At 42.8% G+C, this 18,591-nt stretch overlaps 1 protein-coding gene across 1 annotated transcript in view; it reads left to right on the plus strand.

Moving 5' to 3' along the window:
* The first annotated feature begins 4,066 nt into the window (after window positions 1-4,066).
* The window catches only part of FAT4 (FAT atypical cadherin 4), a 365,514-nt gene continuing 350,989 nt past the window's right edge, over window positions 4,067-18,591 (plus strand). Inside the window, exon 1 of the mRNA XM_069743926.1 lies at window positions 4,067-9,644. Coding sequence (XP_069600027.1) covers window positions 4,497-9,644 — 5,148 coding nt within the window. The 5' untranslated portion in view covers window positions 4,067-4,496. The remainder of the gene's footprint in view (window positions 9,645-18,591) is intronic.

The following is an 18,591-nucleotide window of genomic DNA, read 5'->3' on the forward strand; positions in this document are numbered from 1 at the left end:
TCTCTCTTAGGTACCCACTAGTCCAGGGAAAAAAAATTACTTAAATAGACCACGATTCCCGGGAGCTACATTCATTTGAATATGAACTGCCGAGGAGTGAACATCAAAATGGAAAAAAACGAGCTCAGAGCGGTCATCAAATACCTCTGCTTGAAAAAAATGACTACCAAAGACATACACAGCGACTTGGTGGAAACATTGGGGGACTCTTCTCCTCCATATTCCACAGTTGCACGCTGGGCCAAGGAATTTAAGCTGGGAAGAACATCGACGGAAAATGAACATCGTGAAGGACGCCCATCCACGTCCCTCAATGAAGAAAATGTGAAAAAAGTTGAAGAAGTTGTATTGGCAGATCGAAGAGTGACTATCAGGCATGTAGCTGAGGTCACAGGGATCTCATATGGCAGTATTCAAAGAATCCTTGCAAAAGAATTGCATATGAGAAAGGTCTCCGCGCGTTGGGTGCCAAAAATGTTAACCGACGAACAAAAGAAGAAACGAGTTGACATTTCAATAGCAAATCTCGAAAAGTTCCAAGCAGACAAGGAAAATTTTTTGTCACGTTTTTTGACCATGGACGAGACCTGGATCCACCACTTTGATCCCGAAACTAAACAACAATCGATGACATGGAAATGAGCCGACGAACCGACGCCGAAGAAATTCAAAGTGTCAAGCTCAGCAGGGAAGGTTATGGCGTCCGTTTTTTGGGACGCTGAAGGAATTATTATGGTGGACTATTTGGAGAAGGGAGCCACTATTACGGGCTCCTACTACGCAGAACAAATAAGAAGATTGCGGGAGGCTATCAAGGAGAAAAGGCGCGGCAAACTGCGGGCTGGAGTGTTGTTTCACCAAGATAACGCGCCGGCTCACAAAGCTGCTGTTGCCATGGGTACCATTCAAGAAGCGGGCTTTGAACTGGTGGAACACCCCCCCTATTCACCAGATCTAGCCCCCAGTGACTTCTTTCTCTTTCCTCGGCTCAAGGAACACCTCCGGGGCAAGAAATTTGACGACAATAGCGACGTGATAACAGCAGTTGGGGATTTTTTTGAGGGTCAAGATCAAGAATTTTTTTCGAAGGGAATTCTAAGTTTAGAAAAGAGATGGACTAAATGTATAGACTTGTTAGGAGACTATGTAGAAAAATAAATTTATTTTTTGACTATATTCATTGTGTTTAGTATTGATTATCATTACTTTTGGATCGCCCCTCGTGCACCTCTAATCCTGATATCTCGCCTGCCTTTTTAGAAAATACTAGTGATTGTCTTAGGGTACCGTCACACAGTGGCACTTTTGTCGCTACGACGGTACGATTCGTGACATTCCAGCGATATCGTTACGATATCGCTGTGTCTGACACGCAGCAGCGATCAGGGATCCTGCTGAGAATCGTACGTCGTAGCAGATCGTTTGGAAAATTCTTTCGTCGCTGGATCTCCCGCTGTCATCGCTAGATCAGTGAGTGTGACACCGATCTAGCGATGCGTTCGCTTGTAACCAGGGTAAACATTGGGTTACTAAGCGCAGGACCGCACTTAGTAACCCGATGTTTACCCTGGTTACCAGCGTAAATGTAAAAAAAAAAAAACAGTACATACTTACATTCCGGTGTCTGTCCCTTGCCGTCTGCTTCCCGCACTCACTGACTGCCGGCCGTCACCGGCACCGCTGTGCTGTGCTTTCACTTTACGGCCGGCAGTCAGTGAGTGTGGGAAGCAGACGGCAAGGGACAGACACCGGAATGTAAGTATGTACTGTTTTTTTTTTTTTACGCTGGTAGCCAGGGTAAACATCGGGTTACTAAGCGCGGTTCTACGCTTAGTAACCCGATGTTTACCCTGGTTACAAGCGAACGCATCGCTAGATCGATGTCACACTCACCGATCTAGCGATGACAGCGGGAGATCCAGCGACGAAAGAATTTTCCAAACGATCTGCTACGATGTACGATTCTCAGCAGGATCCCTGACCGCTGCTGCGTGTCAGACACAGTAACCCGATGTTTACCCTGGTTACCCGGGTTCCTCGGCATCGTTGGTCGCTGGAGAGTTGTCTGTGTGACAGCTCTCCAGCGACCACACTACGACTTACCAACGATCACGGCCAGGTCGTATCGCTGGTCGTGATCGTTGGTAAATCGTATAGTGTGACGGTACCCTTACCGCTGTCTCTAGCATCATGTCCTACCTCTATCTGAAACTGAATCTACTAATCGGTCTCCCTCTTACCAAACTCTCCCCTCTCCAATCTGTCTTGAATGCTGCAGCCAGGATCATATTCCTCACCAATCATTACACCAATGACTCTACCTTATGCCAGTCATTACACTGGTTACCTATTCTATCCAGAATTCAATATAAACTTATTACCCTCATCCACAAAGCACTCCATGTTTCAGCACCACCCTACATCTCCTCCCTGGGCTCAATCTACCACCCTATCCGTGCCCTCCGTTCTGCTAATGACCTCAGGTTAACATCCTCAATAATCAGAACCTCCAATTCCCGTCTCCAAGATTTTTCACGTGCTGCTCCAAATCTTTGGAATGCACTACCCAGGTTAATACGATTAATCCCCAATCCCCACAGTTTTAAGCGTGCCCTAAAAAAGCATTTGTTCAGACTACCCTACTGTTTCAATGCATTTACCTAACTATCCCTGTGTGGCCCATTCAAACTTTTTACCATAATCAGGTTCCTCGCATCATGTTCTCATACACTTTATGCAGTATTAGCCCTCTGTGTCTGTACTGCTACATACTTAGGCAATTAACTGGTTCATGCAGCTTTACATGAACACCCGAGCCTTACACTATGGCTGGTTCGAATAACGAAAGCAATTGTTACCATCCACCTCTCGTGTCTCCCCTTTTCCTCATAGTTTGTAAGCTTGCGAGCAGGGCCCTCATTCCTCCTGGTATCTGTTTTGATCTATGTGCTTATTATTATGCTGTAATGTCTATTGTCTGTACAAGTCCCCTCTAAAATATAAAGCGCTGCGGAATATGTTGGCGCTATAGAAATAAAATTATTATTATTATTATGGTATCAATAAAAACATCAGATCAAGACACAACAAATAAGGCATCCCCCAACCCCAGATCCCGAAAAATGGAGACGCAAGGAGTCTCAGAATATGGTGACAAATGCAAAAAAATGTCATACAAATGTGAGAATTTTTTTTCACCACTTAAAAGAAAAAACTAATACATCTTTGGTATCTGCATACTTGGGGAATCATATTGCCAGGTCAGTTTTACAATATAGCGAACATGGTAAATTAATGTAAAAAAAAATGTGGAAATGAACTTTCCAGTGCACTATGTTGTAAAATCAATGGTGTCATTCAAAAGTAAGCAAAAAAAAAAAGCTTTCATATATCTATAATAACAAAGGGGTTAATGGGTAGGAGAAGCTCTGTAATTAACACATTTTTAATGGACCGTTTGTTTTTTTTTTGCTCTTCTGAAAAATCACTAACGTCTGAATGACACCTTAATGATAGTTTCCACGTTAGGTTTCTTCGGACTGAAGAAATAAATTGAGTGTTAGGTTACTGATTTATTGTAGTTTCAAAATAATCTCATTGGAAGTTGAGCCGGGTCAGACCTTTGTGTGGTATAGGGCACTTTCATATCGCAGTTCTCTATAATTGCCGCTAGATGTCCTCGGTATTCGGATTGTTTGTCGTATCACTGCGGTGCAGTTCCACACTCTGGTCAGTAGATGCCACTGTTCCTCCACTTTTGCACACAATGGCATTGCATAGCGGAGGCGCACGGGTAGGAGACTGAGTGGGATGCTTCGTTACAGAATCTCGGTTTATTTACAAGGTGACTTCTGAAATTTCATTGGGGGGTGCAGTGAGAAGAGAGAAGGGGGTAGCAGCAACTCTTCTCATGCTGCCCAATGGTGGGCTCCGGAGGAGGGTCTGGAAGTGACAAGCGTGTGGCTGGGCGGAGTGAGGGGAGGGCAGTCTGGAGCCTGGGCTGAGGGGAACGAGGATCAATGAGAGAAGAAAGTTTTTTTGTTCCAGGAGACAGTTGTGCTGCACGGAGCCCCCCGTCCTGTGCCATGCAATAAGCCCCCCACATGTACTGAGGATGCCCAGGAGAGCTGGCATCTTCTCCAGGCTGCAGAGGGCTGCAGGGGCTTCTGTGCGGACAGTACCAGCAGCCTCTGCCCAGGGGACCCTCTAGAGGTTGTGGGGCAGAGTGTGGGCATCTGTCCTCTGCTGATGTGGATGGACCAAGCTGCTCCTCACTGCCTGACTCTACATTTGGATACAAGAAGCTCTTACTGAGTCTTTAGGATGTTCCCTGTGGGATGTGTGACTGTCCTGAGCTCCTGGATGGACTACTGAACCCATCATCTCATGCCTGTGCACATCCAGAGCTGTCCAGGAGAAAGTGCTAGCACCCTGTGCATTGCTCTCACAGTAAGTGGATGCTTTTCGCTCCTTTGTGATATTCTGCATGGACTTGCATGTGCATCATGAGCCCCCTGTGTGCCAGGACTGTGGACCCCCAAGATCTGGCACCCATGCGTTTCTTACTGGCTTTTTTGTTAATATCTGTGCCTGGAGCATTCAGCAGCTCCCAACCTCGGCAGATCTTTCAAGTTTTGGAGGAGCAGCCACCAGGGACTTATGTCGGCACCATCAGCACTAAACCAGGCTTTACCTACAGACTTAGTGAATCCCATGCACTGTTTAGCATTAACTCCTCGTCTGGCACCATATACAGCACCTCCACCATAGACAGGGAGAGTCTTGCCAGCGATGTTATCAATTTGGTGGTCCTGTCTAGCCAACCGACGTATCCAACCGAAGTTCGGATTACTGTGCTGGATATCAATGACAATTCACCTGTGTTTCCCGATCCATCCATTATGGTGTCTTTTAAAGAGGACACCCAAGGAGGAAGGCAGGTTATACTGGACACTGCGACGGATTCTGATGCAGGTACCAATGGTGTGGATCACCGCTCTTACCGGATTGTGTCTGGCAATCAGGATGGGCGCTTCAAATTGGGAATTACAGTTAACCCGAGTGGTGATGGTGCATTTCTCCATTTAATGTCACAAGGTCCATTAGACAGAGAGACTGTTTCGTGTTATTATCTCGTGGTAGAAGTGGAAGATAAAGGTACACCCAAAAAAGTAGGCCACTTACAAGTGAATGTGACAGTTCATGACATCAATGACAACCCACCCATGTTTAGCAGCTCACAGTACCGAGCTAGAGTTGAGGAAGATGCCCCTGTGGGTTCAAGTGTTCTTAAAGTAGAGGCCACTGACAGGGATGAAGGGGACAATGCTGCAATCATATACCAACTGGCAGAGGGAACCCCTTTTCAAATTGACCCAGAAAGTGGACTGGTTACCATTAGGGAGCCATTGGACTATGAAAGTCAACAGCAATATACACTAAGCATTGAGGCCAGAGACCTTGGCACCCCACCACTAACTGGTCGTGCAGAAGCTATTGTCTCCTTGATTGATGTTAATGATAATGATCCTGTTGTAAAGTTCCGCTATTTTCCTGCCAACTCTCGTTATGCATCAGTGGATGAGAATGCCCAGGTTGGCACAGTGGTGGCTCTACTTACCGTCACAGACTCAGACTCACCTGCTGCAAATGGAAACGTCACAGTGGCTATATTAGGAGGAAATGAGCAGCGCCACTTTGAGGTACAGACCCTAAAGGTGCCCAACCTAAGCCTTATCAAAGTGGCTAGTGCACTGGATAGAGAGCGTATCCCTTCCTACAATTTGACTGTTAGTGTGTCAGATCAGGGTCATCCCAGGCCAAGATCATCAGTGGCTAGCCTTGTCATCTATGTGAATGATATCAACGATCATCCTCCAGTTTTCCAAGAGCCACAAAGTAAAGTTGAAATCAATGAGGACTTACCACCTGGATCTTACATCTGTGGAGTATCAGCTACAGATGGGGATACTGGTCTTAATGCCAACTTACGATATTCAATTGTATCTGGAAATAAGCTTGGATGGTTCTCTATTAGTGAGAACAGTGGACTGGTGACCAGTATATCTGCTTTAGACCGTGAAACAGCTTCACAGTTGCTTCTTAATATCAGTGCACGAGATCAAGGCCCTCAACCGAAAACAAGTTATGCTACCCTACTTGTCAATCTCTTGGATGTAAATGATCAAAGGCCCACGTTTACTAGCCTTCAAGGGGATAACCATCAGTGGGTCTCCATACCAGAGAATTCCCTTATAGGTACTGAGCTGATCACGCTAAAGGCCACGGATGGTGATCTAGGGAGCAATGGCACTATCCGTTTCTACCTTGACTCTGATAACCCAAGCCCATGTCAAGCATTTTTTCGTTTGGACCCTTTGTCTGGACTACTCAGTACACGAGCAGAACTGGACAGAGAGCATCAAGAAAATTGCACTTTGGCTGTGCTGGCTACCGATCTTGGAACTCCAGCCCTTTCTTCCTCCGCTAAAATCACTGTCACTCTATTGGATATAAATGACAATAGTCCTGTTTTTTATCCTGTGCAATACTTTGCCAACATTCAAGAGAATGAACCACCCGCAAGTTTTGTTGTTTTTGTGACAGCAGCTGATCCGGACATGGGTGCAAATGGTACAGTTAAATATTCCATCAAAGCAGGGGACACTTCCAAATTCCAGATAAATGCTGATACGGGAGCCATTACTACAAAAGCTGCATTAGACAGGGAAGAAAAAATGGCTTACCAGCTAAAAATTGTTGCCACTGACCGAGGAGGCCTACAATCCCATAACCATGCCATTGTTACTATCACTGTGTTAGACACCCAGGACAACCCACCAGCCTTTTCACAAGACACGTATACTTTTGTTATGTTTGAAAATGTGCCTTCAGGATATAATATTGGGACTGTCACAGCAACCACTATGGATCTTAATACTAATATCACTTACCTTATAACTACGGGGGACCAAAAAGGCATATTTACTATTGATAAAAACAGTGGCCTCATCATGACAGCTGGGGTGGTTGATAGAGAAGAACAGGGCTCTTATCATCTTAAGGTTGTGGCTACTGGTGGGGCAGTAACTGGTGAAGCAATAGTTAATATAACAGTGAAAGACCTGAATGACAATGCTCCCCATTTTCTGCATGCAGTGGAAAGTGTAAATGTGGTAGAAAATTGGAAAGCCGGTCATATTATCTTTCATGCTAAGGCCGTTGATCCAGATGAAGGTGTGAATGGCAAGATTGCTTACAGCTTAAAACAGAACCCGCTAGGCTTGTTCCAAGTGGATGAAGTTGGTGGAGCTGTGAGCATCACTGGAGTCTTAGATGTCACTGCTGGGTCATACCAAGTAGAGATTTTGGCCTCAGACATGGGTGTTCCTTTGCTCACCGCTAGCTTCATATTAACGGTCTCCGTACACGATGTCAATGATAACCCTCCAGTGTTTGACCAGATTTCATATGAAGTTACTTTGTTAGAGTCTGAACCAGTTAATTCAAGATTTTTTAAAGTACATGCCTCTGATAAAGATTCTGGGACAAATGGAGAGATTACATATCATATTGCAGCTGGGAATGTGGGGGATGCATTTGGTATATTTCCTGATGGACAGTTGTATGTAAAGAGTGAGCTTGACAGAGAAGTTAAAGATATATACCTTTTGCTTATTACTGCTTCCGACAGAGCCGTAGAGCCGCTGAGAGCTACAGTGAATGTCACCATCATCCTTGAGGATGTCAATGATAATAGGCCATTATTTAACAGCACAAACTATGTCTTCTACTTTGAGGAAGAACAGACAGGTGGGTCGTTTGTAGGTAAAGTCTATGCTGTAGACAGAGACTTTGGTTCTAATGGGGACATCATGTATGCTTTCGAAACTATACAACCTGACTTTCAACTGAACACAATTACTGGGGACATAACCAGCACCTATCAGTTTGACCGTGAGACTCTTATGAGACAAAGGGGAGCAGCCACATTTACTCTTAAAGTGGTCTCAACTGATTTAGGTTTACCAAAACCACTGAAGGACCAAGCTACAGTCCAGGTTTACATAAAAGATATCAATGATAATGCTCCTAAGTTCTCTAAAGATCTCTATCAAGCTAGTATATCCGAATCTGCAGCAAACATGACCCCCGTGTTACGTGTCTCTTCTTCTGATGTCGATGAGGGAAATAATGGATTGATAAACTATTCTATTATTAAAGGCAATGAGGAAAATCACTTTTCAGTTGACAGTAGCACAGGACAGGTGTCACTGATAGGAAAGTTAGACCATGAAGCCTCAGCTGCCTATTCTCTTACGATACAAGGTGTGGATTCTGGGAAGATTCCACTAACCTCCACATGCACTTTAAGTATTGATGTACTTGATGAAAATGATAACACTCCTTCATTTCCCAGGTCGGCTCTATTTGTAGATGTTTTAGAAAATATGAGAGTTGGGGAACTGGTGTCTTCAGTTGCAGCTACAGATTCAGACACTGGGGACAATGCTGACATTCACTATAGTATTACAGGGACTAATAACCATGGGACTTTTAGTATTAGCCCCAACACTGGAAGCATCTTCCTGGCTAAGAAGCTGGATTTTGAAACCCAGTCATTATACAAATTGAACATTACAGCGAAAGATAATGGTAGGCCTCCCCGCTCATCCACCATGTCAGTTGTCATACAAGTCAGAGATTTCAATGACAACTCACCCAGCTTCCCAGATGGAGACATTTTCAAGTCGGTGACAGAGAACGTCCCTATTGGTACATCCATTTTTACTGTGACTGCCTCAGATCCCGATGCAGACATTAATGGACAACTGAACTATGCTATCATCCATCAAAAACCAAGGGGCAGTCACTTTGTAATTGATGAGTTGCGGGGAATCATTTTCACTAATGCAGAAATTGACCGAGAGTTCTCCAATCTTTTTGAACTCACTGTTAGAGCCAGCGACCAGGCCGTACCTGTAGAATCCCGAAAGTATGCCCTGAAAAATGTAACCATATTAGTAAATGATCTTAATGACAATGTTCCTACATTTGTGTCACAGAATGCCTTTGCTGCCGATCCTACTCTGGTTATTGGCTCTGTCTTGACAACAGTAACAGCTTTTGACCCAGACGAGGGCCCTAATGGGGAGATAGAATATGAAATTGTTAATGGAGACACTGAAACTTTCATTGTGGATCGTTACAGTGGGGACTTGAGGGTGGCCTCTGCAATGGTGCCATCACATCTCATTTACAACCTTATTGTGGCTGCCACTGACTTAGGCCTTGAGAGAAAGAGAACTACAACCGAGTTGACCATTATTCTTCAAGGGACCGATGGACCAGTCTTTTCCCAGCCAAAATATATAACAATTTTAAAAGAAGGGGAGCCTGTTGGTACAAATGTTATATCTCTTGATGCATCCAGTGCTCGGGGCTCAGAGACTTTAGTGGAATACTTCATTGTTTCGGTAAAATGTGAAGGAAAGACTGTTGGACGTGTATTCACCATTGGGCGCAATACAGGTGTCATCCAGACTGCAGCCGTTTTGGACAGGGAGCGTGGAGCAAAGCTATACCTGCTGGACATCTTTGCTATTGAGAAAGTAAGCAGTTTTCCCAAGACTCAAAAAGCCGAGGTAAGATTTTCTGTTTCACCTTTCTGTATTGTACATGAGTATTGTGCAACTTTATGCTTCTTGCGTGTTTTAGAAACCCTTGTCTATACTGCTCAGGAAGCATTGGGTTTATGGACTGTTAGTGCTTACCCCAGACGTGCCCAAGAGTGCGATAGGAGCTTGGATTTATGATGTAACTTTTAGATTAAGGAAAGATTGATGGATGCTGGACAGCTCAGGGGAATGACGACTTCTGCTGAACCTTGTGCTGTTCCTTTTGTATATAATAGTTTAGTTCACCTTGTCTTTATTACAGATGAATATTATAGTGTATAACCTGATATGTAGCATGTAACCATCCTAAGAATGAATTGAAATTGTCCACATGATTTCCGGGCTGTTGTGTGTTTGTAGTAAAGTTTGGTATCTAAGAGTTCCACCATTATGGTTTCTGTATTGGTTGGTACCAGGAATCCTGACTGTCAGATATGCCCATTTACGCCATACTAGTGAGAAATGTATCACACAGTAACAAGGCAGATTGGCCTTTCCGGAGCACAAGGAAGTTGGGTGTGGGAGCTGGTTCTTACGCACTCAGCTCTTTGCAGAAACAGGTATAACCAAGAAATGACTGCATGGAAGAGTTATCAGACGAGGACAAGATAAAGACATATTATCATTCCTGGTGATTTTTCTTTCTGTACTTGTTAAGCCCAGAAGTTCCTGGGATCACGTACCAAATCATTGAAAGTGTCCCTCATTCTTTTATTTCTTCATAGTTTAGGGTTGAAGGTAGACTTAAGTCTATCAAGTTCAACCTACAGCCTAAAATGTTTATATTTCTATTGATATATATATATAGAGAGAGAGCACAATTGTCTTCTTATGTGTTGTGTCTTCTAATGGGGACATTGGGCAAGCAGTGACAGCTACTCCTGGACCTCCTATATCTTGCAGACATGCTCCATGGCATAACAGCCCAATTTTATGTGTCCCGATTTAGGCAGATGGAAATTTGTTCTACATGTGCTAAAGGACATCATTTCATTAATAAGTAGGGTTGCACCTAGGGCCTCATTCAGACATTCGTGAGTGACATATGCATTCTATCCATGGTTTGCAGGGAACCCTATGGGACTGTGATACTCGCTAACAGCTCACAAATGGCATCAGTGTATAGTCCGTGTCCTGTCCGTGGTTAATCTATAGGAGAAAAGCTTTGTAATCTATTTGTATATCCAAATGTAAATATCACTGATGGAAAAAACTGATCCACGGTCCAAACGCTGATGAAACCCGGACTGTTGTGTTGCGTACGTGAAGAATGGCGGATGTCTGAATGAGGCCTTGTGGGGTCAGTTTCTGTCTGGCAGAGGAGAGATTGCATGCTACTGCTATAAGCACTGACTAAACCTCTGGGAAGTTGTGTGGCCATAAACTAAACACAAGATTAGGTTCTCTCTACTTAATGAAAACATTTCCAAAGTGCTCAAGTTCTGTCGCTGACATGCTCAGTGTTTCATTGCTTGCTCTCAGTGCTTGCGGAGTGAACTCTTCTGAGTGAGGAGCTCGGGTTTCCAGCCAATGCTGAAGTCTTTTTGGTTGCAGTAGCCTGAGAAACGTTCTTTTGCTTATAGAGCCTTTCTACATGCGAGTTATGGCTTTTTCTGGTAAGCACAAGTCTTACCTCAAATGAAAAACAAATGTTTAACTAGTGAAGCATTTTAAGATCTTCAGTTTGAGGGTAAAGTTGATGCTTGCATGGCTTCTTGCCTTACATTTCAGACAAAAAATAGATTCCTATAGAACTGCATACACTTTTCTGAATACTAGACAGATGTAGCTGGTGTTATTAATAACTGCCCCCCTAGAGAACTTGACCAAGCAGGGGTCTCGGATTATTACCATTCGTTGTTACAGACACACATATTGCACTAGAAATGGCTCAATTTCAAGAGTAAACTTATTTTTATGGTTTTTTTTTTCTTTGTCTGTTTTGGACACAGAAATACTTTCACACAGTTTTGCTGATCTGAATTCTGCAATCTGGCAGTAATATGTTGCTATGAGCAATCTTACATTAGATAATGGATTATATAATGACTTTTTTTATAAGCTTTTTTCCTTTGGCCAATTTCAGACCATGGTACTATAACCGCAATACCCAAAAAGAAAAGGAGTACTCAGTCCAAAATTTGTAAAAATGTATATCAGTTTATTAAATAGTCAGTTATTAATGTACCAAACTAGAATGACAAACATCTACATACAGAGGGATCAGGTCAGTCACAGGTATACCGGCAAAATGTCATAAAAACATAAAGTGCCCAGTGCTCATAATTACTATGGGAAGCATCCGCAATATAACCCACCATAAAGTGCATTAACCAAATACAGATTCATTGCATAGTAACATAGTAACATAGTTAGTAAGGCCGAAAAAAGACATTTGTCCATCCAGTTCAGCCTATACTCCATCATAATAAATCCCCAGATCTACGTCCTTCTACAGAACCTAATAATTGTATGATACAATATTGTTCTGCTCCAGGAAGACATCCAGGCCTCTCTTGAACCCCTCGACTGAGTTCGCCATCACCACCTCCTCAGGCAAGCAATTCCAGATTCTCACTGCCCTAACAGTAAAGAATCCTCTTCTATGTTGGTGGAAAAACCTTCTCTCCTCCAGACGCAAAGAATGCCCCCTTGTGCCCGTCACCTTCCTTGGTATAAACAGATCCTCAGCGAGATATTTGTATTGTCCCCTTATATACTTATACATGGTTATTAGATCGCCCCTCAGTCGTCTTTTTTCTAGACTAAATAATCCTAATTTCGCTAAACTATCTGGGTATTGTAGTTCTCCCATCCCCTTTATGGGGGCGACATTATAGTATATAGCAGGTGCTTGTCAAGAATGCTTCCCCATATAGTAGTATGGTGCCGGACCCGTGTCTCGCGGCTACCGACGTGCGTTTCGCTGCTCTTTCTCAAGGTGCAGACACCCCATAGTTCTAATTAAGCAAACTGCTATCACCTATGGTAATATATATTTGGCTGAGTAGGAACATTAATTTCTGATTAGCGCAGCAAATGGACCATGATTTGGTGCAATGCATCCTTTGTTTTCTAGAATAAGCTGCATAACTAGGCTGATTGGTGATCTGGAGTCTAGCAAAGCTGGGTGACCCTATGGGAGGTGTAATGGCAGCAGGGTTGGTTGTTGACTTCCTCTAAACCCATACCAATGTAGCAAATGCCGAACCAATACGCTAAGAAATGATCACATTGCGCTTTTTTTTTATTTGCATAGCATGGCCGCTCTTTACTGTTGTATTATTTTGGCTGCATTTCTCAAATAATGTAGCATCCCATTTTGGTGCATGTCACATCTGTTTGCTGAATAGATTTATTTTGGTAGATTGGCGCAAGGCAGATTTTGTTGCAGACATTTATACGACTGTTTTATGTATCTAAATAGAGCTTGAAGAAATCCATGCACTTACCGCCAAAACAACCTCAACCAGATGTTTGGAACTGATTTTCAATTTCTGCAACAAAATCTTCCATGTGTGAATCAAAGAAACTTCTGTTTATGGAATTTATATGCTTACATATGATCTGCTGCAGTTAGAGATAAGCAAAAGATAGGCAGGGCCTTGTTCTGACCTTCCGGCTGGCCTTTGTTGCAGCCAGACTTCACTTCTGTGGCCATCTTCCTTGGTCCTGGACACCTTTGCCGCTTCCTCGGACTAACGCGACATAATGAAGTGTGTCGTTCAACATTGTCATGGATGTTGCATGGCCTAGAAAGTAGCCATGACAATATGGCACGACACACGTCATTTCATTGCGTGAGTCCTACTAGGAAGCAGCAGAGGTGTCCAGAAGATGCGGGCAGAGAAGTCAGAACAGGAGGTCAGGACAGGGTACCGCAAATCTTTTTGCTCATTCCTAGCTGCAATCTTAATGCACATTGGGTTACACAACTAAAAAGAGTATAAACTACTGTTAGAAGAGAAGAGTTAGCAGGATGGTGAGTGGACGGCAAAGAATGTCCTATGAGGAACAGTTAAAGGATCTGGAAATGTTTAGCTTGCAAAAAAGAAGGCTAAGAGGAGACTCAATAGTTGTCTACAAATATCTGAAGGGTTGTCAAAGTGTAGAGGGAGCATCATTATTATCACTTGCACATGGAAACACAAGACACAAAGGAATGAAACTGAAAGGGAGAAGATACAGATTAGATATTAGAAAAACACTTTTTGATAGTGAGGGTGATCAATGAGTGGAACAGGCTGCCACAACAGATGGTGAGTTCTCCTTCAATGGAAGTCTTCATACATAGGCTGGACAGACATCTGTCTGAGATGGTTTAGTGTATCCTGCATTGAGCAGGGAGTTGGACACGATGACCCTGGTGGTCACTTCCAACTGTAACATAGTAACATAGTAACATAGTTAGTAAGGCCGAAAAAAGACATTTGTCCATCCAGTTCAGCCTATATTCCATCATAATAAATCCCCAGATCTACGTCCTTCTACAGAACCTAATTGTATGATACAATATTGTTCTGCTCCAGGAAGACATCCAGGCCTCTCTTGAACCCCCCGACTGAGTTCGCCATCACCACCTCCTCAGGCAAGCAATTCCAGATTCTCACTGCCCTAACAGTAAAGAATCCTCTTCTATGTTGGTGGAAAAACCTTCTCTCCTCCAGACGCAAAGAATGCCCCCTTGTGCCCGTCACCTTCCTTGGTATAAACAGATCCTCAGAGAGATATTTGTATTGTCCCCTTATATACTTATACATGGTTATTAGATCGCCCCTCAGTCGTCTTTTTTCTAGACTAAATAATCCTAATTTCGCTAATCTATCTGGGTATTGTAGTTCTCCCATCCCCTTTATTAATTTTGTTGCCCTCCTTTGTACTCTCTCTAGTTCCATTATATCCTTCCTGAGCACCGGTGCCCAAAACTGGACACAGTACTCCATGTGCGGTCTAACTAGGGATTTGTACAGAGGCAGTATAATGCTCTCATCATGTGTATCCAGACCTCTTTTAATGCACCCCATGATCCTGTTTGCCTTGGCAGCTGCTGCCTGGCACTGGCTGCTCCAGGTAAGTTTATCATTAACTAGGATCCCCAAGTCCTTCTCCCTGTCAGATTTACCCAGTGGTTTCCCATTCAGTGTGTAATGGTGACATTGATTCCTTCTTCCCATGTGTATAACCTTACATTTATCATTGTTAAACCTCATCTGCCACCTTTCAGCCCAAGTTTCCAACTTATCCAGATCCATCTGTAGCAGAATACTATCTTCTCTTGTATTAACTGCTTTACATAGTTTTGTATCATCTGCAAATATCGATATTTTACTGTGTAAACCTTCTACCAGATCATTAATGAATATGTTGAAGAGAACAGGTCCCAATACCGACCCCTGCGGTACCCCACTGGTCACAGCGACCCAGTTAGAGACTATACCATTTATAACCACCCTCTGCTTTCTATCACTAAGCCAGTTACTAACCCATTTACACACATTTTCCCCCAGACCAAGCATTCTCATTTTGTGTACCAACCTCTTGTGCGGCACGGTATCAAACGCTTTGGAAAAATCGAGATATACCACGTCCAATGACTCACCGTGGTCCAGCCTATAGCTTACCTCTTCATAAAAACTGATTAGATTGGTTTGACAGGAGCGATTTCTCATAAACCCATGCTGATATGGAGTTAAACAGTTATTCTCATTGAGATAATCCAGAATAACATCCCTCAGGAACCCTTCAAATATTTTACCAACAATAGAGGTTAGACTTACTGGCCTATAATTTCCAGGTTCACTTTTAGAGCCCTTTTTGAATATTGGCACCACATTTGCTATGCGCCAATCCTGCGGAACAGACCCTGTCGCTATAGAGTCCCTAAAAATAAGAAATAATGGTTTATCTATTACATTACTTAGTTCTCTTAGTACTCGTGGGTGTATGCCATCCGGACCCGGAGATTTATCTATTTTAATCTTATTTAGCCGGTTTCGCACCTCTTCTTGGGTTAGATTGGTGACCCTTAATATAGGGTTTTCATTGTTTCTTGGGATTTCACCTAGCATTTCATTTTCCACCGTGAATACCGTGGAGAAGAAGGTGTTTAATATGTTAGCTTTTTCCTCGTCATCTACAACCATTCTTTCCTCACTATTTTTTAAGGGGCCTACATTTTCAGTTTTTATTCTTTTACTATTGATATAGTTGAAGAACAGTTTGGGATTAGTTTTACTCTCCTTAACAATGTGCTTCTCTGTTTCCTTTTTGGCAGCTTTAATTAGTTTTTTAGATAAAGTATTTTTCTCCCTATAGTTTTTTAGAGCTTCAATGGTGCCATCCTGCTTTAGTAGTGCAAATGCTTTCTTTTTACTGTTAATTGCCTGTCTTACTTCTTTGTTTCACCACATTGGGTTTTTCCTATTTCTAGTCCTTTTATTCCCACAAGGTATAAACCGCTTACAGTGCCTATTTAGGATGTTCTTAAACATTTTCCATTTATTATCTGTATTCTTATTTCTGAGGATATTGTCCCAGTCTACCAGATTAAGGGCATCTCTAAGCTGGTCAAACTTTGCCTTCCTAAAGTTCAGTGTTTTTGTGACTCCCTGACAAGTCCCCCTAGTGAAAGACAGGTGAAACTGTACAATATTGTGGTCGCTATTTCCTAGATGCCCGACCACCTGCAGATTTGTTATTCTGTCAGGTCTATTAGATAGTATTAGGTCTAAAAGTGCTGCTCCTCTGGTTGGATTCTGCACCAATTGTGAAAGATAATTTTTCTTGGTTATTAGCAGAAACCTGTTGCCTTTATGGGTTTCACAGGTTTCTGTTTCCCAGTTAATATCCGGGTAGTTAAAGTCCCCCATAACCAGGACCTCATTATGGGTTGCAGCTTCATCTATCTGCTTTAGAAGTAGACTTTCCATGGTTTCTGTTATATTTGGGGGTTTGTAACAGACCCCAATGAGAATTTTGTTACCATTTTTCCCTCCATGAATTTCGACCCATATGGACTCGACATCCTCATTTCCTTCGCTAATATCCTCCCTTAAAGTGGACTTTAGACAAGACTTTACATAGAGACAAACCCCTCCTCCTCTCCGATTTTTACGATCCTTTCTAAACAGACTGTAACCCTGTAAGTTAACTGCCCAGTCATAGCTTTCATCTAACCATGTCTCGGTTATTCCCACTATGTCAAAGTTACCTGTAGATATTTCTGCTTCTAGTTCTTCCATCTTGTTTGTCAGGCTTCTGGCGTTTGCAAGCATGCAGTTTAGAGGATTTTGTTTTGTTCCAATCTCCTCGCTGTGGATTGTTTTAGAAATGTTCTTACCTCCCTTCTGAGTTTGTTTTCCTGGATCTTCTTTGTTCAAGTCTAATGTTTTTCTTCCCGTCCCCTCTTCTTCTAGTTTAACGCCCTCCTGATGAGTGTAGCGAGTCTTCTGGCGAATGTGTGTTTCCCAGGTTTGTTGAGGTGTAGTCCGTCTCTGGCGAGGAGTCCATCGTACAAGTAATTCACACCGTGGTCCAGGAATCCGAATCCTTGTTGTCTGCACCATCGTCTTAGCCAGTTGTTTGCATCAAGGATCCTGTTCCATCTCCTGGTGCCATGCCCGTCTACTGGAAGGATAGAAGAAAAAACTACCTGTGCATCCAGTTCCTTTACTTTCTTCCCCAACTCTTCAAAGTCTTTGCAGATTGTCGGTAGGTCCTTCCTTGCCGTGTCATTGGTGCCAACATGTATCAGAAGAAATGGGTGGACGTCCTTGGAGCTGAAGAGCTTTGGTATCCTATCGGTCACATCCTTGATCATCGCACCTGGAAGGCAGCATACTTCTCTTGCAGTTATGTCCATTATGTCCAACTGTGACATTCTAAGATTCTATGAACAGTTAAGGAAATGCAGCGAGCACCATTTGCTAGAAGGCCCAGTTCTCAGCTTTTGGTCAGCACTGACAGCCATCAAACCAGTTGAGTTTTTCTTGCACATTGCCGCAAATGTGTAAAAAATGAAGTGTGTAGATGTGAACATTCTGTTATTAGTTGGTCATATTCTATGGCTTCTTTCAATGTTTTTTCTTTTACATAGTAAAAAAATTTTTTTTTTTTGTAATTACTGTAGCCTCTTACTATTACTATTAAAAAGACAATTTGGTGGATGGAAAACCATTTATTTCATCACACAAATTAGATTTAAATGCAATTTTTGTAGTCTGTAATAATCGCTCCAAGTGCTCTGCAGCAGACACTGAGCGCTGATTGCAGTGATTGCATTCTCCCGTAATGGGTTCATTATGTTGGTTGGTGTTATCTGTGGACACTGTGGCGGTAATGTTGTGTTCAGTACAGCCATGGCTTATGCCCTGCAGATCATCTCCTACTTGGGGATTTGAAAAATGATTAATATGTAATAACAGAATATTCTTTTTGTCACAGTATAAGGAGAGATTCTTTACGTTAAACTTGCCTACATTCAGACAACCATCTCTGAGGAGCACAGGTCTCCTCAGCATCCCATGCCTACACCAATCTCCCATAAACTATATATTATGGATATGAAACAGGTAAACGTTCAGCCTTCAGAAGATTTTCTTAATTGGGGTAATATATGTCCTTCCTTCAAGTCCCAATTGTGCACGAAGCGAGGAACATTACTTTTCCCCTTAAATGTAGAAGAAGCAAAAGGAAATTAGCATTCACATGATTAATCATTGGATCTCCAATGTAATACATCTTCTTCTGAGTAACGCTCCCTTATTCCCCCTCCAGCACCACTTCCCATATTATCTGCATACATTATGTGCGAGCATAGAAATCCGTTCAGCATACCCCTCTGACCGATATTGTCCTGATGACTGGTCAGTGGACCTTCTGGGTGAAGCTCTTCCTTCCCTTTGTCAGTATTGCT

Source organism: Ranitomeya imitator, chromosome 1 (assembly GCF_032444005.1).
Source record: "Ranitomeya imitator isolate aRanImi1 chromosome 1, aRanImi1.pri, whole genome shotgun sequence".
NCBI classification, from domain to species: domain Eukaryota; kingdom Metazoa; phylum Chordata; class Amphibia; order Anura; family Dendrobatidae; genus Ranitomeya; species Ranitomeya imitator.